The sequence below is a fragment of the Seriola aureovittata genome, chromosome 7, assembly GCF_021018895.1.
Source record: "Seriola aureovittata isolate HTS-2021-v1 ecotype China chromosome 7, ASM2101889v1, whole genome shotgun sequence".
In the NCBI taxonomy this organism is placed as follows: Eukaryota; Metazoa; Chordata; class Actinopteri; order Carangiformes; family Carangidae; genus Seriola; species Seriola aureovittata.
In genome coordinates, this window is record NC_079370.1 from 24,415,070 (window position 1) to 24,438,851 (window position 23,782).

Genomic DNA, 23,782 nt, shown 5'->3' on the forward strand with positions numbered 1-23,782 from the left:
AAAATAGAACATAACCTCAATAGACAGTATGTTGAGATTAGTCTATTTTTTTTGTTGCGCCGATACACTATAAATCCCATGAACACATCATACCCGGAAGCAAACATGCGTCAACCAGCGTGAGGGAAACTCACATGGTAGTGAACTGTTAATAGAGAGAGGGCATACATTTGGACCAAAGCTTCTGACATACCGTCACACCCGGGAATGTAAAGGTGAACATACGCAATGTAGCTATTCTGCATTTAATTTTAATACATGTTTTATTTGTGTTGTCGTCAGTTAAACAAAGAGCTGAACTTTACGTGGAGTAACGTAACGTGGCTAGCTAGCTGACGTTAGCAGTATTCATAGTGACAAGTCATGTAGCTGCTTGGAGTGCCAGCTTTGCGTTTAGCAAACAGCGATTATGTCAGCTGGCGTCACAAACTTGTCTTCTCGTTTCCCGTAGAAAATGTCTGCTGCTAAAGTGAAGATGCGGGAGAAGAAGATGAGGAACCAGCCCACTAGTGTGCAGTATCCTTCTACTCCCCTGAGTGTGGAGAGCAGCACACAGAACGGAGGAGACACTCCGGTCACTGGTACTTCTCTGTTTATATGTCATGTCATGTCATTATCTCTGGTTTCTGCTCTTGTGATGCAGTATGTGCCCTTCTCACTACATCTCACTCTACAACACTGGGGCTGTGGGTCGAAAAGTCAAAATAATCTCCTTTCCTAGCCCTTCATCCTTGACCACGATGGAAAACGTCATGAGGTCAAGTAAAGATGTAAAGGAGAATTCATAAGGACTTAGGGAAAGACAATCTTAACTTTATTAAGTTAATTTTTTTTATAACACATGGAGGATAATTACTCCTTTCCTAACCACAAAAACAAAGCAAACAGAATTGAAATGTTGAAATAAGATGACTTTAAAGGAATATACAAATAGAGAAAGCTAGGCCGTAAAATAATGATTGAACAGAAATAAGGAACTGAGCAAGAGTTCAGAGTATATTATATTCAGACATGTATTTAGTTTCATAACATAGATGCTTTTGACATTTCTATATGATTAAATAGAGAAAATTAATTTTTAGTGCTTTAGTTAAATTACATTTATCTAAAGACTATAGCATTTTGTTATGATGATGATATCGTTAACTAGAAATTCAATATATTTGTTCTTCATGATGACTCCTAACTGGATTTGTAAGAGAAGAGATCTACATTTATGGATTTGGGCTTCAGTCAATCAGACAAGGATTTACATCAGTTCTGGATTGTGTCACAAACATAAAACAGTTTCTCTGTTGTTTTACATTAATGTGGGTCTGCCAAGGTGAAACTACAATGAGCAATGGGCAAAGAATTGTGGGACAGGCATTTCTCCTTTCCTTTCATAAAGGAAGGTCCAGTGTTTCCTATGCTAAAGGAGACAAGATAGGAAGCATTGAAGCTCCTTTCCTTATCATTTAGAGTAATATTCCCAGATACTTCTGGGTCATTTCACTTAGTTAGGAACCTTCCTAAGCAGAAAATACTTTTCCACTGCAACCCTTGCCTCCTCTGGCTGCTGCGTGGTCAGCAGATTTCAGTCCGCATCCGGCCCGTCACACTGTTTATCACTGACTGTGCATGTCTCTGTGATTTAATCAAATGTATCAGAGGGTTGTTAAAGGTTCAGGGTTACAGAGGACACACAGTCCATGTCAGCTCCAAGGCTACTGTCCTTCAACTATCCAAACCTCCCCGTGGAGGCCGGGCAAGCAAGAGTTTATCTAAAGGGGAAACAATACACCACATTCAGGGTTGGATTAACTCCTGGGGGCCCTTGGGCAAAAATAAACTGCAGGTCGTTTGGTAGTGCAGTATTACCATGCTGTAATACTACCCTATCCAGGTTTATTGAGTGCTAGTTCCCTAGAAATAATTTAACTGAGCACATATTTATTTAGCAATGTGCAAAGAGGAACATTAAAAAGCTACTCTTAAAGACAGGGCCACATGATTATGGAAATATACAGTGCAAATATACAGGCACCAACTTACTATTTTTCTTATCAAACATTTTTTAAATCATTAAACCACAAAGTAATTGCCATAAAGATCACCACCCCTGATGGTTTGGAGCCCCAGGGCAGTTGTTTATTATGCCCGGGTGGTAATCCAGCCTTGGACACATTCTCATCTCTAATGACAAAATGATTTTCACAAAGGTGGAGACGTTGGTCATGGTCCATCTGACACCCATCCATCTACAGAGAGGCAGAAGAGCTCTCACCACCAGAGCGGATGGGTCCGTGGACACCAGAAAGATGGAGGAAGCTACGCCAAAGAAATGCCCAAGTACATCACTGGTAAAGACATTGTCCTGCTTCTACAAGTTCACACTGGCCTGTATCATGAGGTGTTTTTGGTAGAGGGATTGCCCAATGAACAATTCTTTCATGTGGTGCAGTTTTACTGTTTTTTTTCTGTTTGTCAAATAAACATGATGTTTAGTTCAACTGAGGATGTTAAAAGTCATAAAATGGTAGAAACTAATCTTGAAAATGCTTAGAAACTGCAAATACAGTGTCACAGTCAGATGAGATGAATGACCACCATTCTCTCCTGCTACCTTCCCTACCCAGCTGGTGGTTTTGCAAGAGCCAGGGCAGCAGAGGTGAGCGCCATGTTGAAAGCCGTCAAAAAGACAACAGGCAGCTGCCATGTGTTTGCAGCGCTGCCCAAACACATGAGGAGACGGGCCATGAGCCACAACACCAAGCGGCTCCCTCACAGACTGAGAGAGGTGGCCAACAGAATGGTAACGTTCAAGACATGTTTATGTTTAGCATCTCACTTAACACTTTATGTCTCTTGTTTCACATACAAACTCTCCTTCTCTGCCCTCACATATTCATTGACATCTCTGTTCCCTTCCTCCCCTAGCGGCAGAAGAGCCTCCAGGCTGGCTCAAAGAAGAAGAAGGAACAGGCAAAGAACAAGAGCCGTAAGGCCCGCCGCCGGCATGGAAACCTGCTGCTGGAGTTCAACCGACGTCAGAGGAAGAACGTATGGCTGGAGACGCACATTTGGCACGCCAAGCGCTTCCACATGGTTAAAAAGTGGGGCTACTGCCTCGGGGACAGACCTACATACAAATGTTACCGGCCCTGCTACAGAGCCATGAGCACCCACTGTTTGTTGCAGGTGAGCACACAGCCTAGGAATGTTTTTCGTGCCTCATTTACTTCACAAGTTTAGGATTGTATTTAAGTGGATTTCAGCACCAGTGAAATCAGCTTAAATCTTCTGGTTCTGTCCCCTCAGGATCTTTCATACTATTGCTGCATAGAGCTACAGGGAGAGGAAGACAAGCTGCTGGCTGCTCTGTCACAACTGACCAGCAAGGAAACTGGTAAGTATATTCCCTAACCCAATAACAAGTACATAGGTTTGATTTTGATTTCTGATTTTCAGATAGCATTTTTAACTTTCACAGTAACTGTTTTAACTTGTTTGAGTCTTAAAAGATTCACACAGTCTTACTCAAACTTCTCATTGCACGTATTCAGACTAGTTTAGTTTCAGTAGTCAGGAAAATATGCATTTTGGTTTGTGTTTTCAGGTCCTACATTTGCTGCAGCACTCTGTATATCAGGGCGAAGACAGGGCAGCGTGGTGATCTACAGAGCGGGATGTTACCCCTCGCAGCCCCTGGGCCCTGTCACCTTTCTCTGGAGACCCCGTACACAGGGCTCAAGTCACAGACAGCTGTGGATCTGGGCTCATCCCACTATTAAACAGGTATGAGGAGTTTTAAAGGTCAAAATGGGTGTTGTTGATTAATGCAGAACTATACATTATTGAAATTAAAACATCAGCATTTAGTATTCTGACAAAACATATCGTCACCTTCCTAAAATAATGGCCTAAGTCATGTTTTGACAAAAATGTTTTTTTTGCCTAAATCACCCCCTCATGATGCTGGCCACCTCTGGTAAAATCGCCTGAATCCTCAGTTGAGGGGAACATGCAATTCTACCCCCGGTTGTATAATGGCCTATGTCAAAAGTGTGACTCTTTTGTTGAGTTTTTTGTGTTTCCTGAAAAACCTGAAAAAATGACTTAGGCCATTATTTTAAGAGGGTGTCGATATGTAAATTAATTTTGCGGTGAAAGTTTGAATTTTAGTTGATATGAGTTAATAGAGAGACAAGGTCTGCAAACGTTTTAAATCCAGTTACTGTATCCTCCCTCCAGGATCTTCTCCCTGAATTACAAAGAGTGTGCCAGTGTTGTGAAGCTGTAGTTCCTCCAGTTGTGCCTGTGGTAACGCCTGCAGAGGTTGCTCCCACCCCAGAACCAGAACTTAAACCTCAAAAGACACATGGGGCCATACAAATCCCCCGGACCAAGAGAAAGCGGAACTGTAAGGATGCCAGTGGACCTCCTGCCAAGAAGATCCTGGGAGATGGTAGCAGATCTCCCACCACCCCGGTCACATGGAGGTCCAGCTCAACTGGAATAGTTATAAAGTCAGTGTAGTTTACAGGCTTGATTCAGGCAAACTGAGTAAACATGTGGTTTGAAAATTTCCAGTGCAAATGCTGGTGATTGTTTTATTTTGCAGTGTTTGTATTTCACCTGTGAATCTGTTGCAGTGATCTCACAATGGAGATTGTACGCTATCGCCTGATTGGACCACAGTCCCACTCTGTTCTGGCTGAAACTTTGGAAGCTGCTACAGACTGTGAGGTAAGGTTCAAAGTGTTGTAAACATGAAAAGCAAAGAGCCTGTGAGATGTATTTGCATTTCACACCAAATAACTGTGTATTTCTTTCTTCTCTTTTTTAAGGAAATGAATAAATCCCAGCCATCCCCGCTTTGGTGGCCTGAGCACTGCAAAGATGAGAGCAAGATGAAACTGCATCAACAACAAGCTGATATCTTTCACATACTGAAAGGTTTATTGATAATTCTCAACGTAAATTAAAATACTGTTATTATGTTATTTTGTTGTGGTACGCGCGTTTATCTAACAATCAATGTTATAATTCATCCAGACATCTATTCGACTGGAGAGCTCCCCTCGGGCGCAGTGCTGGGTCTGGCTGTAGATGACCCCAGGCTGACTTTACCAACAAAGAAGGTTAAAGCTTTGCCCTGTGTAAAGCAGGCACAAGGTAAAATCTGACCTGCCGAACACACAGAGGAGTGGGCAGTTTGTGAACAGATACAGAAGATTAAAGGGGCATGAAAACCACAGATTCAATCATTTTTATGATCTCATATTCATATATTTCCTAATGTGGACTTGTATGTCATACAGTGTGCAGATGGACAGGATATTCTTTTTCATACAGTATGTGCCAGCAGAAACATGACCATTGAAAAAGACATATGCATTGTTAAGCACAGAATCAGTCTGTTGTGTCTGGTCCTGAGGTTGTTTCAGTGAGTACACATCTGGTTCTGTGCTCCTGGGGGCCTCTGCCTGGCCATGCAGATGTTCCAGGTTCGAATCCTGGCAGGACCCTGTACTCCAAACGCACCCTCAGTGACCAACAACAGCTGATTCACTGACTATGAGGAGATGCATCAAAGATAGAGAGGGTTGATTTCAACCAGTGTCTTTATTTTGCTAGTTTTCATAATAATCAGTTCTAGTGATAATAGTTTGCAGATTTTTATTTCATAATAAAACTGGGCCAAAGAAAATCCTGTCAAACCCATAATGAAAGAAAATTACATTTCAGTGATAATAACAGGCAGTATTGTCTATTGCCATGTGTCACTGCTCACATACACCCTTGTTTACTTTGCTGGTTGTTAGTCCTTTACTGTGTTCACATTGTAATATCGGTGCAGGGAGGAGGAACAGGATTTAATCGCTTCCCTTGAAAGCGCCCTCAGTATTCACAAGGACCTTGATCAGCATCTACAGCCATAACAAGGCTAATAAGGCCCAGGCTTAAAATAACCAAGATTATTCTTCAAGTCATGTCATAGTGACATTTAATCACAAGATACTGTTTTAAACCAATGCTCTGTCTCGTCCTCAGTTTTTCTGTGGATTAGAACAGAAGGTGACACTAGTTCTGTGAGAGATATTCGCAGTACCACAGATCTGCTCACTGGCTGACATACACCAGGACTTAATAACTTTTTAACTTTCCCTCTGCCCAAATGGCTTTGCAAACTCATTAGCCAGTAGGGCTTTATCCAGGTCTTGGAGGCCTGTTCCAAGAAGGAGGTTACTGAGTTATCTGGTTAAATTTAATCCGTTATGTTTTTTTTTATTTTTTATTAGTAAAACCTGTAACAGGTCATTTCAAGGAGTTGCAATATTATATCAAAAAATAGAATTATAATATCAAATATATTTATTGTCCTCATACTATTCCTTCTTTGTAATTGTAATGATTTGTAATTTCATATTTAGTATTAATTGTGAAATTCAATATGTATCTGAAAGCTCTATTCTTAATGCTCTATTCTGTATTGTATTTAGCACATTCTTGTTTCCACAGCTGAATGAGTTTTATTAATCAGTGATCAGGTCATTTAGGTTTTGGTTTATAAATCAGATGTAGAGAGCTTCATATGTCACAGAGGCTGGTGATGCTGGTTATACAGGAGCGTGCCATGTGTTTGTGCTGTGTGTCTCTTCAGAGGTGGACGAGGAGAAGAGGAGGGAGCTGATGCTGCGAGGAGTACCAGAACACTGCTGTCAGAGCTTCCTGTGGGAGCAGTCTGTACGGGACAATGTCACTGATAACAAGATATCAGAGCAGGTATCTTTCCATATCTTTCTTACTACCTGAAATGTCATACAGTCATTTTCAGCAATCGTTATTGACATGTATTAGATGTAAGTGTAACCTCTAGCAATTTCTGTGTGTGGCCACAGGAGCTGAACCGTATGAGGAGCGACGTGCTGGTGCCGGGCTCCAGGCTGAGCCCCACTCCCCTGCAGGGACGAGTCCCCATCCTGCTGGTTCACCAGCCTGGCAAGCAGGTGGGACATGAGATGAGCTCCTGGGGTGCTGGATGGGACCTGCTGCTTCCTAAAGGCTGGGGCATGGCCTTCTGGATCCCACTGGTAGGTGGTGTTTTTATTTGTTTCTGCCAGGATGTAGCAGTTTTGGAACAATTTTGTTTTCCCTACAGCAGTAATAAATGTGATTTAACTTGGATTAAAACACTGTTGAAATATCCATGCCATTCTCATAAGCTGCTGTCTATCTTACAGTCTTATGTAGTGTTGAAACAGGACCTTTTCACATATTCTAATACTAAGCTGTTGTAGACAAGATATATTGGTTCTATAATAACAGGCAGAGTGATAAGGCCAACTTGTTTTACTGGAAAAGGTGATGGTTGTCTGCACACTGGAATTTGCAACCTGTCAAAAAATGCAATGATGCTACATCAATGAAAAGTTGCATGAATAATTTTTGAGGAGGTTTTAAATTTCAGTGTGCAGATGAGATTTTATTTTATTTTTTTCTTTGGATGTGCATACTATCAAAATTCTTGTTTGATATATTGTCCAGGACATGTCTTCCAAATGTTGAAACAAGTCAAATGAAGATATGAGTAACGTGGATTTTATTAAAACCAAAAATGTGTATGTTTCCAATTCCCTTTTGTAGAGTTTTGTTAGAGCGTGGAAGTCAGTATGGAAAGCTCTGAACGTTGTTTTCATTACTTGGAAGCCTTGTTCATGTTTTGGAGCAGTTCCATTTTGTTTGGACAAACACTGTGAAAATGTTAACTGTACCTTGAAATTTAAAGGTGGACTGGAAGCCCCCAGGTTTGCTTTATTTGTCAAGTTGCCTAAAATCCAATGTTTACTTATTTCGCCCTCTGCCAGGTGTACAGAGGAGTCCGCATCGGTGGGCTGAATATGAGTCTAAAACACTCTCAGAATAAAGGAGCCCCCAACTTCCCCCATGATTACCCAGACTGCCCTGCAGGCATCGATTTTCAGGAGGAGCAGGAGGCCGAGCTCCTGGACAAGTTCAAAAGGTCAGATAAAGAATGAAGCTGAGCACAGGAACCAATATAGTAATGTTGTGTATGATGGGAAACATGTTAAGAGCTGTATTCATTGTACTGCCAAACCTTTGGTTTTATCTTGTAATATTATTCTGGCATACAACTAGAAAGTCAGCTTGCTGATAGAAAACAGAATCTTAATTACTTGCCCAGAATATAAAAGTCTATTTCACCGATGGACAAGTTTCAACGGTATATTTTAATTAACCATTAGCAAACTTTAAATTACCCATTAAACTGCAAAGAGCATGTAAACACAAAGTAAGATGATGATGATGATGACGCTCTGTTGGAAAGATGCGTCGTCAGGGTCTGTTACTGTGTGACTGTACAATCATCTGCATGGAAAAGATAATATTTATGAGCCTGCAGTTAAGTAAGTGGTGAGATTGTTAGTGGATTAGAAGTTTTGATAGAGGGAAGCACTCCTCAGCTCTGACCCCAGTTAATTTCCATTATGCAGATCTTTCCCACCATGCAGATGAGATGGTAATAAGGCTGCGTGCTGCTTATCCCCTACTACCCACCGCTCAGCAGTGATTGGTTGCATAAATTGGCAGGGTTGCCCCAACAGTTTGACAAGGGTTTGACCTTTCGACCTCTCCTGTAGGCGTCCGCCCGCCAAAAGGACCAATTACATTAAACATGGCTGTCTGGCTCCATTCCGTTGCCCATGGCAACAGCTGGCTGAGGAGTGGGAGCTTATCACGAGGGAAGGAGAAGAGGAGCAGAAAAGAGACAGCCAGACCCAAACCACAACCGACGCTGACACAGTTATGGAGGAGGCGATGACATCACATACCGCTGTAACAAAGCCTCAGAGCCGCTTCACCGTGCTCAGGTGAATGTTTTGTTTTACTTCTTTAATAATCTTATTTGTGATTTATACTGAAGATTTATTCTTTTTGTTTTTATCCTCCTCTTTCACTTATTGTGAAAATAAAGTAATCAGTGTTGACTCAAAACACACACACCCACTGCAGGCGAAGCTGCGGTTCCTTCAGACACTAAACATGCTGCACATCTAAATCACAGCTCTAACAATATTAATACAGTTGACTTTTAAAGGTCTCTTGAGCAGAAACGGGCAGTGTTTTTGCAGCTTTGGACTCATGTCATCACTTACTTCTTTTTTTTTTTTTTTAAAGAGACCTCAGTGCAGCGTTTGACAAGCTTGATGCATGGCACTTCTCCAGTCTACCTCCCTTTCATCATAATGTCCCTGATGAGAATCCCCAAAGTACATCCAGCCTTAAATTGCTGCAATACATCACATAGATTAGTAGAGGGGAAGAGTTGCATCTGTTCTCATAAAGCCATCACCCAAGCTTTGAGTAAGACTGACTTTATGAGAAAAAAATTGGATTGATTTTCACTGTCCATCGGCTGCCTTTTTGTTTTCAGCATTAGGAATTTAAAAATGTTTTATGTCTCTCGGGACACCTAATGGGGCCAATGAGAATGCAACTATTCCTTTGACTGTTAATCAATTGTAATAAATGGATATTGTTTGTTTCTTTGCTCTCTAGGAGCAGAAAGTCTCTGAGGCTGCTCTCTGGTTGGTGCAGACCCACGACATCTAAAGGTCAGAGGCCAAGCCGTGCTGGGGAGGTGCCCCCTCTCGACTCCTCAGCGATGACGTCGTTTCTCACAGAGCACGGGATGAGTCTGGTGTGGGTGCGTCTGTCGCTGCTGTCAAAGGGCAAACCGGAGCTCCATGCCATGGTGTTTGTGCCAAGCACAGAGGACCTGAAGCTGCTGAGCAACAAGTCTGACAGCAGTGGCCCCCAGGAGCTTGCACACAAAAACCACTTTAAAAGCAGAATGAAACGCAGAAAGAAGGGCTCCAAGAAAACGGCTACATCCTCCTTGTCCTCTGATAAGACCGAGGGTAAAGGGTCAGACCTCCCCTCTGCCTCTGAACCAAATCTCACCACGTCTTCTGAAGACCCCAAATCATCCTCTGAGTCATCCACAGACCTGATCCTTGGGCTGTGGCCAGATCCTCTGCCGAGCATCACCTCTCACTGCTCCCGAGTGACTCTAGGCTGGGTTACTCAGGGTGACTTCTCCCTGTCTGCAGGCTGTGGGGAGGCTCTGGGGTTTGTCAGCGTTGCTGGTCTCGTCAACACCCTCCTCAACCAGCCGAAAGAACACAGAGGAATATTGCTGTTGCGCAACCCCACCTCCCTGCATTACCGCTTTGCTAAAATCAACATTGAGGTCTGATTGAAACATCTGATCCTCTGCAGAACTTGATTTACAAAAAGCAATGAATTCTGCATTAATGGAGAAACATAAACACAACCTTTTTTGTCCTGCAGAGGCCTAAGGTTATAAATTGCATGATGGTTCATTAACTAATCTCACAGAATCTCTGTGCCTTCATAATTGCTTTCATGTATTGTGCCATAATCCAGTGTTGGCTGATGACTTAATGGCATGCATGTGGAATGATTACAAGCTACCAGGTGCCAGTGTTGAAAAGAGAATTTTTAGTTGTGTATATTTCACTCTGGGGAAGAGTCATCCTCATTGTTTCAGTTGAATAAGTTTGGTTGTTTTTGGATATTTGTTTTTATACCAGTTCCTTTATCAGATTAATGAAAGAGAGGGAAAGGGATCAGTTGAGTACACGATTGAATGAAAAGCTTTGTTTCAGTTAGAAAGATTAGTTCAGCCTTTTATCAACTGGGTTTCCAAAAGGTATTAATTTATGGTTTATTGTACATCCTTTAATATCCAGACTTAACGGTGCCGAGAGTATTTATGTTGGTGGCATCCTATTGTTTTAAAAAGTCAAATTAATGGGTTTGAATTTCAGAAACGTGTCAGTTTCTATTTGAAAATGCCACAGCACTGAAAAGGTTTTGTTCAAACGTAAAGCAATAAAATACTGCACTTCACAGAATATGCCATGCACGTGTAATTACTGTCACCTTCACCTGCGTAAAAACAGCACATGTACTAATTTAACCTCCACACAGTAAAGTCTGGCCCCTTTAAAAGTAAATGCATGAAACAACTGATACTTTAATGTTCATTCTTTTTATAGGTGCACTGGTGTGAACAGTGGTTTTCCACACATCCCATAATGTGTAGGTGGCAGATAAGAGTTTTGTTGCTTGGCAACACTAAAGTTTGGTAGCAGTTGAATTGAGTATGTAGTCTGAGGTTTATTTGAGGTAAGGATGGGCGGCCAGGCCCTGCATTAGTGCTTTTTAGACCAGTTATATTAGAATATCTTGGAAAGGGATTTCAGAATGACGTGTGCTCAAGTGCTTCACTCACAAATTAAAACCAGAGACATAAATGTGAGCAATTTTAACTGATGAGCCATGAAAGACTGTTTATATAACTAATGCTGTAATGCTTTTCTCTTTGTCATTTCAAATGTACTCAGATTAACACATAACCTACCAAGTCATCTGGTCATCTTTGAGCTTCCTTCACCATTAGAGGGCAGTAGTGCACTTATTTTGCTCTATGACAGGAAACTTATCACACAGACCAATTTATTCAGATGGTTAACATAATTCATATGTTTTATTGGGAGGCATTTGTCACAGTGGCCTCCTAGACATTTTCAAATTAAAAGTTGCTGCTAATAAGGCATCTGATGTTGGTCTTTTTTCTGAGGTGTTTTATCTCAGTCTTTCTTCTCAGGTGTTACCGACCACCCTGCTGAAAATACTGTTAACACAAGAGAAACAGAAAGTTCTCTAGGATAAATACAGCTCTTTTGAGAGAGGTACTCCACATTTCTGGCGTAGAAATTTAACACCAATATGGCCACTGATGCTGGTGCTCAGCTGGCACTGGTTTGAATCACTGCCTACCATTTATTTCTACAAATAGAGATATTATTGAAGTACCCAGGAAGAGGCACGCACACACACACACACACACAAATCTACCAAAATTACTGTCCCGACAGATGGAGCTGGTCCTAAGAATCGTCTGTTTGGCCAGCTCTGTTGCACATGAGTTTGGCTGCCAGCGATCCGTATGTCGGAGTCTTTGCCTCAGGCTGCACTTTGACTGTGTTTCTTCTGCCTGTGAACACAGACAGCACAGCTCATTGATGGACCCTGCTGCCAGGGCTGCAGACATTAGCAGCCAGATAAATCTAGGGTCACTTTTGGCAGTCGTATTATCACTGTTGGCTAGTCACTGCATCATACTCAATATAAATAGTTAGTTGTGAAGAGAACTGATTAATAGTTGATGGAAAAGTTACCAGGGATCCTGTCCATTGCGATAAAATTGCGATCTTGTTGCTTTATCTTCGGCCTGTTTCGTGCTATCAGGAAAACTCCAAGGAAAGACAGAAGACAACTGGAAAAGAGAATAAGGTTTTGGCATCATTTTACAGTAAATATCTCAGTTCAATAAGATGCAGTTACTCGCGTGTTCATGAATGCTTACCCAAACAGGAACATAAAAATGTTGAGTAAAGCCAAGCCTTCAAACTCCTGGTAAAATACTATCCCTGCGAAATGAAAAAAAAAAAAAAAAAAACATTAAAATACATTTCACAGAATAACAGAATATGTAGATCAGATCTCTAGTGCTTTGTTTATTTGTGAAATGTAGCCCTGAAAATCCTGAGCACATTTTACAATGGGATGAGCATGAGAGTTTTATTAACTGAAGGATGTAGTTCTTACAGAGAATGAGCAACACAGAAAATGTTCATATTTTCCTTTAAATGACAGTTTCAGTAGCTGAAAGTTGGCAAAGAACAGTTTGTATCTTCACTTTCACATTTTCACAGTTCACTGTTCCCAAGTCTGCTGCTGTGACCGCCACTGGGTTAGGACCAAACTAATAACTTCATTAGTTTGGAACAAAACTAATTTTAAAAAGTCCACCCACTGGCTCCTTATAGATATAATACATCAGCAGTTTGTTGTTTGGTGATGTCAGTTTTTGGATCATATGTGCAGGCAGAGAGAGCAATAGTAAAACTAAGAGAAGAACAGAGATTTTCATGGAAGGTAAGTGACTCAAAACACCACACACCATGTGGCTTTACTGCCTCTATGATGTAAGTCTCCCTGTATGATTATGGGACATCAGGGCAAAGTGGTGGAAAGAAGCTGTTGTTCTCTTGGTCTAAGAGACTGACACCAGAAGTTGTTGTTTACAGTTGATGTTTTTTGAACTGCTGGAACATTTTCTCTTTACTACACTCCACTGAAGAAGGACTGGAAATAGCTTGAAATGAAGTCATGTCAGTGGCATATGGACAATTTGTCCACAAGAAGAATAACAAGTGAGGAAATGGATTTAGTAATGTGAGGGCCATTGTAAAAAATGATTTTAAATTATAATAAAGTGTTTTCGGTGTTTTCCCTTCAAGACAAAATTGCTTTTGAAAAACCCTTGATTTGTTCAGATTGAACAAAGAACACTTACTGACAAGATAATAAAGACCTGACCTGGCAGAATACACATGCTATAAATACTGCAGAACAAAGACTCCTAAGTGGTTCACATATATAGGAGTGAATCACCATCTTGACTGTGTATTATGGTGCACTGTGTTGTGTCATGAATTGATTTCAACTATTGCAGGGAGTGTTGGAGCACACATATAATTCTTAAAGGATAAGGCTGATGTTATGCTGTTTTTCCTTTTGCCAACAAATCTAATCAAAAGACCAAAACCAACAATGTGTCAGTCCATCTCTTATTACTGATTAATGACTTCCATACTCTCTCTTTGGCTGTCATGGCAGAGTTTTGCTGAAAGCACAAGCTATAGCTATAAGCTGTAACAAAACCAAAGATCCTCTATACAGTCACAACTTCACAGAGCAGCTAGCATGACTGACTCATGTGAAAGGCTCAGTGATTTCCTAAAACCACTTAGCACTGTAATTGGCAAACACTTCTCATGAATGAATTACAATATACATTTGTTGGAGGCCATTTCCAGTGGCAGATTTATACATATTTGGTTTGCTAATATTTGAGCAAGACAATGATGAAAGTTCAACTCAAAATGAACTACATACGACAGCGTTCAAAGGAAGAAGTCACCCAGCGACATGGTGTGTCTCTGTGGCTCAGTAAGATGCTGTATATCAAGCTGTGCAGGAGACACCTGAATCAATTTCATTGTTGGTTTTGGTCTTTTTGTGGGATTTGTTGACAATAAGAAAAATAGTATTCAAATTAGTAGTAAAAAAAAGTATCAGTATAAGTATCATTTGTCTCATCCTTTAAATGTGAAAATGCAATAAGTAAAGTTTAAGCCACAGGAAGTGACAGATGTGTTATTGACAAACCTGCAACAATGGCACTCGCGGTGAAAAACACAAAGTTGATGGGAACCACCTCTGTGGCATCGAACATTTTCATTGCCTGATTGAGAAATCTGAGAGAGAGGAGAAAAAGATTTAAGATCCAGTGAATACAATGACCTTGGTTACAGAGACACTATGAAACAGCCTATTCATCCATCATAATACTGGAGGTGTGCTGCAGGTACAATGTCACCATGTCTAATATATTATTTTCTTTAGTTTGTTCAGGTACTGGAAAGTGAAAATTGAATCTAGACTGTGGCGAACAGAGATTTCAGGAATTAAAAGAAAGCGAATGAAAGAGAGAAAAGAAGGTGCACATAAACAGAGAGAGAAAACCTTGACTAACTTGATCTGGAAGGCACAGGAGGCGACCATGACGACAAGCATTACGTAGAAGATGGGGTAGATGAGCTGCAGCTGGCCTTTTATCGACTCTGTGATCATCCCTGACACGGCTTTGACTGAGATGACGGTCAGAGAGGCTGCAGAAACACAGAGGCAACAGATCACTTCAGCGCTCAGTCGTACAACTTGTAGCAATGAAGAACTTCCTGACTGGTCGGTGCTGATTTGTGGAGATGGTTAATTATCTCTCAGTGAGTTGTAGTGAATTATTTTTCTTCCATCGTTCTCTACTCTGCTCTTCACAGAAATGATGACAGAGCATTGGTCCATTTTTCGTAGCCAGGCAACAAAGCCACCTCTGACTACCTAAAATGGTTGAATCCATAGCCTCTGCCCTCAAACAGGCAGCTTCCACTTGTTCATACCGAGCAGAGCCACCAGCAACATCACAATGACAATGTGCTTCAGGTTCCTCCTCTTGTACAGATAGAGCAGGATGCAAAAGACGATGACCTCTATAAACTGTTGAGAGAGCGTGAGAGAGGGAGAGGGGTTACACATATCATTAATGTAGACGCCATTTCCTCAGAAAATGAAAATCTGAATTGCTCTCCAGTTGAACTTTTCCTGAGCATTTTATCTATATAACAAAGCGTTGTATGCAGGCAGAGAGCAGCGTCTTTTAATTCAAACAAATGACCACGGCGGAAAAATGAAATGAATTGCCGGTCTTTAATGAGAAGGGCCCAGGGCTGCCCATGTGAGCCCAATGCCATTCAGCGGTTCAAGGACCTCTGATGTAACACTACAGAGCTCCAACAGATACAGAACAAAAGTAGGATTGAGGAAAAAAGGGCAAGCTCACCTCTAAATGTCTGAAAAATCGTCAATGTGTTTCGATAATATGCTAAACAGTCTTTTTAGGAAGACCTGAGCCATTCATGATGGTATACCATTTAACACTGTGCACAATGTGAATGAATAATAGCCTGAGTCCTTCCAGATGAAATCGTCTGATAATAGTATGACCTCTGGAAATAATGAGAAGACAGTGATGGATATTTCACTTTCCTCTGATTAATCACCACCTACAGTTAATCCCATTCTTGATGGAGGTTGTTCTCTGCAGGCTGATGAGTATTCACAATGCATTGCCAGAGGTGGTAAACAGCGTACCCTTTTTCACACCATCAATCACTGTAGCCGCAGGCAGCAGGACTATCTCAATTTGAAAACATGTGTTTGTCTATCCACCCATCTGTATTTTCCTAATGTCTGGTTGAATATTTTTCTTTTGTTTTTCATGTAATAGATGCTTCTTTTTTGTTTCTGAGTGTGTTTGCACCAGTTCGGTAAATAGGACTAGATTCAGGGGTGGAATGTGAAATATGGTTGAGGGAAATGTTGTGCCCTGAATAATGATGACACCACTGGCTAGCACACCTGATGAGCTGCTAGCTGTTGTCCTTTTAGGTTCATCTCTGCCTGGTTTGATGGATTATGTGCAGCTAATCAGCTGTTCCAAAAACAGTAAATGGAAGAGATTTGGTGTGACTATATTCTAGTGTTTAGTGTGTGGTAAACATTATTTTAGTAGATGATTTTTTCAGGGTTATTTTGTACATATAATGTTTATAAAAGTAAATACAGGACAAAAATGTAAATATGTCAGACATGCAACAGACTACAGATAGTATTTTCCTGACTAACAGATCCAAGTGTTACACTTCTCTTTAGTACTCACTCTTGAAATACACAAAGCAGTGTATTTCTACCAGAGAAGTTTAACCTGGTTCAGGTTCCCTGTCTCAGTCTGCTGCTATCATGGGAGTCCTGGCAGTGATGGAGAAGCAGCAGGATAGATGCAACCTTCTGCTGCTGAAATCCTCCTTCAGACACGTCTACGGTGTGTTTTCAGCAAAGACTAGTCTTCACATTTGGAGCTAACATTTACATTTTTGTGATGTGTAGGATTTGAGGAAAGCACTTTGTTTCAGCTCTGTACTTTGTTCCAGATCGGTCGCTATGGTAACGGCTATGTTTATGCCATCCCTGCCTGAGGCAAAATTGGAGTAGGAGAGCACATGGTGAGTGTTAATGCACTTGCAGACCATGAGGTGGGGGCAGTTTTTTTTTTTTTGCGAAAAAAAAAGTAAAAAAAAACTCAGACAATCTTAGTTTTAACGGACAGAGGACTGAGCTCAACCATATGAGGTAGAACACCAAGACATCAGGAGATCTGTCATGGGTGCAAGGATTGATTACATCATTCTCTGATTCAACTGTACCTCAACTCTTTTGCTGAAGATATATAATTAAGAATGGTCCTTCTCTTGCTCCTCTCTACAGGGAAGCTAAAGGCGGGGCTTCCTAACTGCAGCACACGAGCTGCAGTGACGCATTTGACAGCATTTCAGTGGTGAGCTGCTAAAAGCCTAATTCAGTTACGTATTTGGACTCAGAAACAGTAGTTCCAAGAAAACATGCTTACACATACTATACACAGTATTACTGGAGTCAGACTGAGAGCGTTATAGAATTACATACAAGGTAAAGCAGGAAGTGCCAGCTGACGATATAGTACTGGACCAGATGGGCTGTGATGTGTGTGGAAGTGTGGGGGGCAAAGGTCACCAGGAGATATGTTCCTGTTATTGCCAGGGTTCCACCTATAGAAGAAAGCAGGAGATCAGGAGTGGTGAGACTGTAGTGAAATGGTTTTTGTATTAGTTTCCCTCTGGCTCATCTTACATTGTAACTATTGGTGCTGGTAAACATGACCATCCTGTTTCTACCTTATAAGTTGCACATGATTTTAACTTGCCTATTTTTTCCTGTTTTACAGCTCTGGACAGTAAATATATAGATAAATAATCATAAAGAAGGTGATCGTTTAAAGTGGCTTTCTAGTCTTTTTTTTAATTTCAAGAAATATCTGTCTATATTATTAATTAAATGAGAAAGAAATAAAATAAAATTTAAAATTAAATGTTTTTTAGAAATATAAGCGTTAATTGAAAAAGGTAAAAAAACTACTTTATTACTACATTTCTGCCAGTTATGACTGTCATGTCCTTACGTGACATTCCCCCTACATTGATTTCATTATTAGTGATATTACACCATGTGTTAGAGAAACATATTCACTGGACATCATGTAGATGTCCTTTCTACAGGCACGAACAACGTACAACCTGCCGACATATCACAGTGCATTTACTACTTCAAAGTCAGTCTTTAGAAACTCTGATTTAAGAATGAACAGCTTGTAGTTTCTTTGCACTGCAGAAAAATGTGAGATACTCTTGGACTCGCATTTTACCTTATTCATTGAAAGTCGCCAACAAGCTGTGGTGTGTAGTTTTCATCTTTTCTTTGTCATTTTGATTCTAAATTCTGTTGCTGGTTTGAATAAACCTTTACAACCAGTGAACTGCCTGCTCGCAGCAATTCCCCCCTTTATAAATAAAACATTCATACAGTTAAATGTTTCCAATATGTGGTTGATAATGTCACCCAGCAATTACAAGACAATAACAAAACTGGCAGAACATGCTGATGATTTATCCCGGAAACCAACAATATGCAGCGATGTGTGTGATGCTGATATGAATTTCCAGTCTAGCAGTTGTAATTATCATCATTGTAGCGACCATCACAATCGTGCCATTTAGCAGGAGACTCTACAAATTGTTTTGACAAACAATAGCTTTTCATAAAACAATATAATGAGATAGGTCTGTTGAATAGATTGTGCCTTTTCTTCCACTGCCAGATACACAGAAGTTAAGACTTTTTATCCAATGAATAAAATGTTTCACTCTGATCTCAGACAAACTGAGATTGGAGTCGGTTTTTTTTTCGTACAGAATCATTTTGATATCTCTAAACTGAGGACGTAACTTCTCAAGTCAAAGCAGCAAAGTGAGAGGACACCTTCGGTCCTCGGGTGCTGTGATCCTGAGTGTTTACTTACCCACAATGTCAGAGGCCCGCAACGTCTCCTTGAGGAAGATCACAGAGATGACAGCACTGGCTGCAAAGGGAAAATATATTCCTGTTAAATTCACTGACAATCAAGACATGCTGCAGTCCATCTTCATAAAATCTGATCTCTAACACCGTTATACAGTGTACATTTCAGAAAGTATTCAGACCCCTTCAATTTACATCATCAATCTAAACCCAACACCCCATAATGACAAAGCCTAAACAGAATTTTTGATTTTTTCTTTCAAATTTATTAAAAAGGAAAAACTGAAATATCACATTGACATAAGTATTCAGACACTTGTCTATATAACGTCTCACAGCTGACAATACATGTCAGAACCAAGCCATGAGGAGGGAGGGACTGATGTGAGGATCTGTGGAAGGATTCAAAAACAATTCCCCAAAAGCACCTCCATAATTCTTAAATGGAAGACCTTATATAGACAGGTGTCTTTTCAAATCATGTCCAATCAGCCGTATTTAGCGCAGGTGGACGAGGGTGTAGAAACATCTCAAAGATGATCAACAGAAATAGGAGGCACCTGACCTAATTTCAATGTCATAGCAAAGGCTCTGAATACTTATGTCTATGTAATATTTCAGTTTTTCCTTTTTAATATATTTGCAAAAAATTATAAAATTCCGTTTTCAACATACCAAAATGTGAAAAAAAATTCAGGTGGTCTGAGTACTTTCTGAATCCACTGTAAGAAGGTTCATTTAAAACAGTCCTGATGCAATATAATTTGAATTGCAGAGTAAAAGCAACTTGCTCTCTGTTCATCACAATAACAACAGAATAAATGCTCATCTCCTGATGATAAAAAACATAATTAGTGTTCAGCCATGTTTTGTAACCTGATATTCTGGTTTAATCAGAAGCAAGGTCTGAGTCTTGACTTGATGAAAATAAAAATGACATCTATAATGTTGCAAACACAAAGACACGGTGCTGGCTCTATATATGTTCACTTTGATTGGATGAGGAGTCATCAGAGCACATACACACACACACACACACACACACACACACACACACACACACACACACACACACACACACACACACACACACTCTCTGTCACTCACATGTGCACACAGTCATATATAGTCACATAAATGTATGTCCACATAAATAAACTTGACACACACACAAAGCTTGAGATGTTTATATTGATCAGTATAATATAATCTGTCAGCGTGCTAAGATAAATGGAGCTCATTAGGACTTCATAACGTCTGCATCAAATTACAGCAAAACGCTATTCCATGCCACATTTTTCATGAACCAATTCATCAATATCATTGTCAAAAACTGTGACGCTGAAAAGCAATCAGCTTCACATGAGCTAAGCCTCAGATTAGTCTTCTTAATGTTTCCCTGGGATATGCGCCGAACCGAGGGAGACGAATAAACATGCAGCATTTGGCTGTCACAGAGACGGATGGCGACACAGGCAGATATGCGACGAAGACACGCAGACATGCAGACATGCTGATAAACAGGCCGATACACAGATGGATGGCCACACAGGTGGACTAACTGCCTGAGACAGAACAACAAACGAGAAGACAAACAGGCAGCAGACAGACTGACGGGGCGGCAAACACACATGCAAGTGGCTTCAGCCTGTCACAGAAAGGAGGCCAGTTTACACTGAGGCTGCCATGTTGGACGTCCTTAATACTTAACAAAACCACAGAGAAGCAAATTTTGCATCATCTTTGGAGCTATGTTGTCACACAGTCCCACCAGTATCTCAGCAGAGCCAGATGTAGCAGCTGTGCTTGCTGGGAGATACTGGACTCGACTGCCAGACAGACTGAGAGACAGACAGGTGTGCAGGCGATGGCAGTCAGACACAGGCAGGTCTAACTGAACAGAGAAATCGCTAGAAATTACTAAAAAGAAACAGACAGGCAGTTTGAGTTTGTGTGGAGACTCAGGCATCATCATAAGGAGATTAGCCGCAGAGCATAAACAGCTCGATATGTCAGAGACACACAGAGTCACAGCGGTGAGGTGGCATGACAGACAGCCTCTCAGGATGTTAAACACTGACTCTACGGCTAATAAAGCCAAGCTAATAAAGCCAAGCTTTACTATAAACCATTATGCTCAGTGACTGTGACTATATACAACATGATGCTGCTGGAGAGTCTTTCAGAGGACAGAGGACACATGGATGTGCATGATGCTGCAGGGATGTTACTGTCAAACTGGAAGTTTATAAAGACTCTCGTTGGTATTCTGATGAAACAGGAGTCCTTAAATATTTCATACTTCGAGCATGTTCGTATACACACTTAGGACTCGCCTTCGCCTCTGGGACCGGCTGGATCTAACAAGTAACCATAGCAACTCCATACAAAGTCATATTCACACGGCTTGATAAAATGAGAAATGTGGCAACAGGAACCTCTGGGGTACGCATCTCTGTCACTGCCCCTGCGTGTTTATGGAGGTGTGTGTGTGTGTGTGTGTGTGTGTGTGTGCAGAACATCAGCGCTGCCCCGCTACGTGCTCTTTGTCAGTTGTGTAGTAATGGGCACTTCTCTGTGGGGAAACACACCGTGTCAAACATTCTTTCAGACATGAGCAGATCAAAGCAGAGGGTCTGGTTGTCATCTCCCAGAGAAACTCAAAAGTAAGAACCGTTATCGTGTTGCACATATTGTATGTTCACAATGTCACAACTGACAAGCTGTAGTGACATGCTGTACAGGAGCTTTGAGATGTATAAGATGTTTAAAATTTATAGTTCTAGTCTGCTTTGTGAAATTCAACCATAACCACCACGATATGGCGTCTTGTTTTAAGGATTTTCCAATTTCCCTACTTGAATTAAAACCTAAGATGTATTGGAACTGGCTTCACACAGGTCTGACATCTGCGAGTGACGCTGATGCAGTGTGTGAATCTAGTTTGTCTGTTTTTTTTCACCATGCCAGCCTCCATCCTCTTTTGCATGTGATGACATGGTATCTAATGGGAGAGGTGATTCTCTGCTCTATACAACAGCATCTGGGATGATGCTGTCATCCCTAATAGAGGCCGATGTGCTCTGTGGACGGGGACAGTAGTAATTGCTCTCCACGGAGCGTTGGGGTGCCAGCGTGACATGCAGGGACAGGGAGACGGCAGCATCATCGTCAGCTCTCCCCGATCCTGTCGCTTCCCTTCTCTGCTCCTGCTTTCCACTCTGTATATGTCTCTGCCCGTTGTCTCATTTCATTCAGATCCTCTCTCCTCTCCTCTCCTCTCACCTCAACCTCTTGTCCTTTCAGCATCCAACCTCCTTTTTCCTCCTCTCTTCACACCACCCTACCACTTCAACCCACATCATATTTACTCACCCAAGGCCTCCTGCTGTCTACCCACCCACCACCGCCCCCACCCCCACCCGAAGAGCCTTCACACAGCTCTTGGAAAACAGGCACAACAACGCCGCAGGAGGGGTGTGTGTGTGTGTGTGTGTGTGTTCGACATGGCTGTTTTTGCACACCACTACTACGTTATGCATTCTTTGTGTGTGTGCGTTGTGTTTTCACATTTGCGTACAATGTGACTCAGCATGAGGTGAGAGTAGGGTTGCAAAGGGGCGGAAAATTTCCGGTAAATTTCTGGAAAGTTTCCGGTAAATTTACCATGGGAAATTATGCTTGGGAATTTTGGAAATATTCCATATTGGAAACTATATAATATATTATATATATATACATATATTATATATGTTTATTCCACAGGCTCAAATGTGTGCCTTCAATAGTGTCTGTGCTTCAGGCTCAAAAGTTTGGTCCAGTCTTCTAGAAATCTTCTGTACATGTGATGGAGGCATGCACAGTGCCAGTAGGGGGTGTGGTCTCGTTAGCCATGCAGTAAGCAGAGTGCTCTGTGCATGTGATTGAGGAATGGCATGGATATTCAAGTGTATTTGAATGTCATCTGTTTGTTTTAGTCAAGATTATGCTAAAATATACTTTCCTCAACTATATTTAAATTCCCTATGAAGAGCCAACCTTCAATTTGGAAAATTCCCAGTTTATTCCCGTGTATTCCCATAATTTCCCATAAATTCCCATGGAAAGTTTCCATTTTTGAAAATTCCCAGAATTTTGCAACCCTAGGTGAGAGGTGGAGTCACGATGACAGACAGCAACCTGAACATTTTCCCCCTCAGCTCCACTTATTAGCTTGGAGAATGACAGACCGTGTCACGGCCGCAGACATCTTCCTCTCCTTTACCTTCCTCTCCCGTCCTATCACCTCTTCATCTCTGGCTTCATTAATTCTTCAAGACTCTCCTTCAGCACATTTGAGCTGCATATTATTCTTGCACACTCCAATTCAACACAAGCCTCTAGCTGTCAGTGGTTTTTATAAGGATAATAATGATAGTAAAATGGAAATGAGTGGAGTAATTGTTAATACCTGTGGCTTTAAAGAGAGTCATTATAATGTCAGCCTCAGACACACTGACACAGCGTTGAGAGGTTACTGCTTTCAATAGAACACAGTGCTGAATCCTGTTATTGTGATGGAAGCGTTTTATAAAGTAAACTGCTCACTGAAACAAGTACAACAACAGAGGTGCAGCCTTCTTAACATGATTTGCAGTTTGGTTCACTGCTTTATTCGAACCATTCATCCACTTAAGAGACATCACTATAGGAAAATCATTTAAAGCGTTGGGGTAATAGCTCTCATTAATATCCATGACTCACCACCACCTCCAGCGCAGTGAGTGACGGGTGGCGGGAGGTTAGAAGTAAACCTGTTCAATATTTAACCTGTGTTTAGAGTGTTTGCACTGAGCAGCTGCCAGCTGTAGCAACCAGGCAGGCTTTGTTTTGATTGGCTAATGAATCCAGCTTAGTTCACGGCAGCTTTAATTCCGACTGACTGTTGTATTCACAATGTCAGGAGGAAGTGGACCTCATGAATCAACTATAAAATTTGAAGAACAGAGATGGAGATCATCCTCTGGGTCCACGAAACTAGGAATTGGAAGAATAGATGTAAACACTTCCTGCACTGGCACTGACCCGCTGCGATCATAAGGTCTTCGCCTGGTATCAGATTTGTTTACCG

General features: G+C 41.2%; 2 protein-coding genes across 2 annotated transcripts in view; one reads left to right on the forward strand and one right to left on the reverse strand.

The window, feature by feature from the left end:
* Positions 1-104: 104 nt before the first annotated feature.
* Positions 105-10,946, forward strand: pop1 (POP1 homolog, ribonuclease P/MRP subunit). Its single transcript, XM_056380442.1, has 16 exons — positions 105-215; positions 452-581; positions 2,202-2,342; positions 2,619-2,794; positions 2,920-3,180; positions 3,301-3,388; positions 3,599-3,777; positions 4,234-4,508; positions 4,635-4,728; positions 4,830-4,938; positions 5,038-5,157; positions 6,647-6,768; positions 6,885-7,076; positions 7,851-8,005; positions 8,646-8,876; positions 9,565-10,946. The coding sequence occupies exons 2-16, from the start codon at positions 455-457 to the stop codon at positions 10,262-10,264; spliced, it is 2,970 nt and encodes a 989-aa protein (XP_056236417.1). The 5' UTR covers positions 105-215; positions 452-454; the 3' UTR covers positions 10,265-10,946.
* The window catches only part of LOC130172039 (NIPA-like protein 2), a 28,173-nt gene continuing 15,097 nt past the window's right edge, over positions 10,707-23,782 (reverse strand). Inside the window, exons 4-11 of the mRNA XM_056380444.1 lie at positions 18,674-18,733; positions 17,245-17,366; positions 15,123-15,219; positions 14,699-14,834; positions 14,332-14,420; positions 12,464-12,527; positions 12,276-12,373; positions 10,707-12,091 (exon numbers count right to left, since the gene is read on the reverse strand). Of these exons, the coding sequence (XP_056236419.1) occupies positions 11,985-12,091; positions 12,276-12,373; positions 12,464-12,527; positions 14,332-14,420; positions 14,699-14,834; positions 15,123-15,219; positions 17,245-17,366; positions 18,674-18,733 (773 nt within the window). The 3' untranslated portion in view covers positions 10,707-11,984. The remainder of the gene's footprint in view (positions 12,092-12,275; positions 12,374-12,463; positions 12,528-14,331; positions 14,421-14,698; positions 14,835-15,122; positions 15,220-17,244; positions 17,367-18,673; positions 18,734-23,782) is intronic.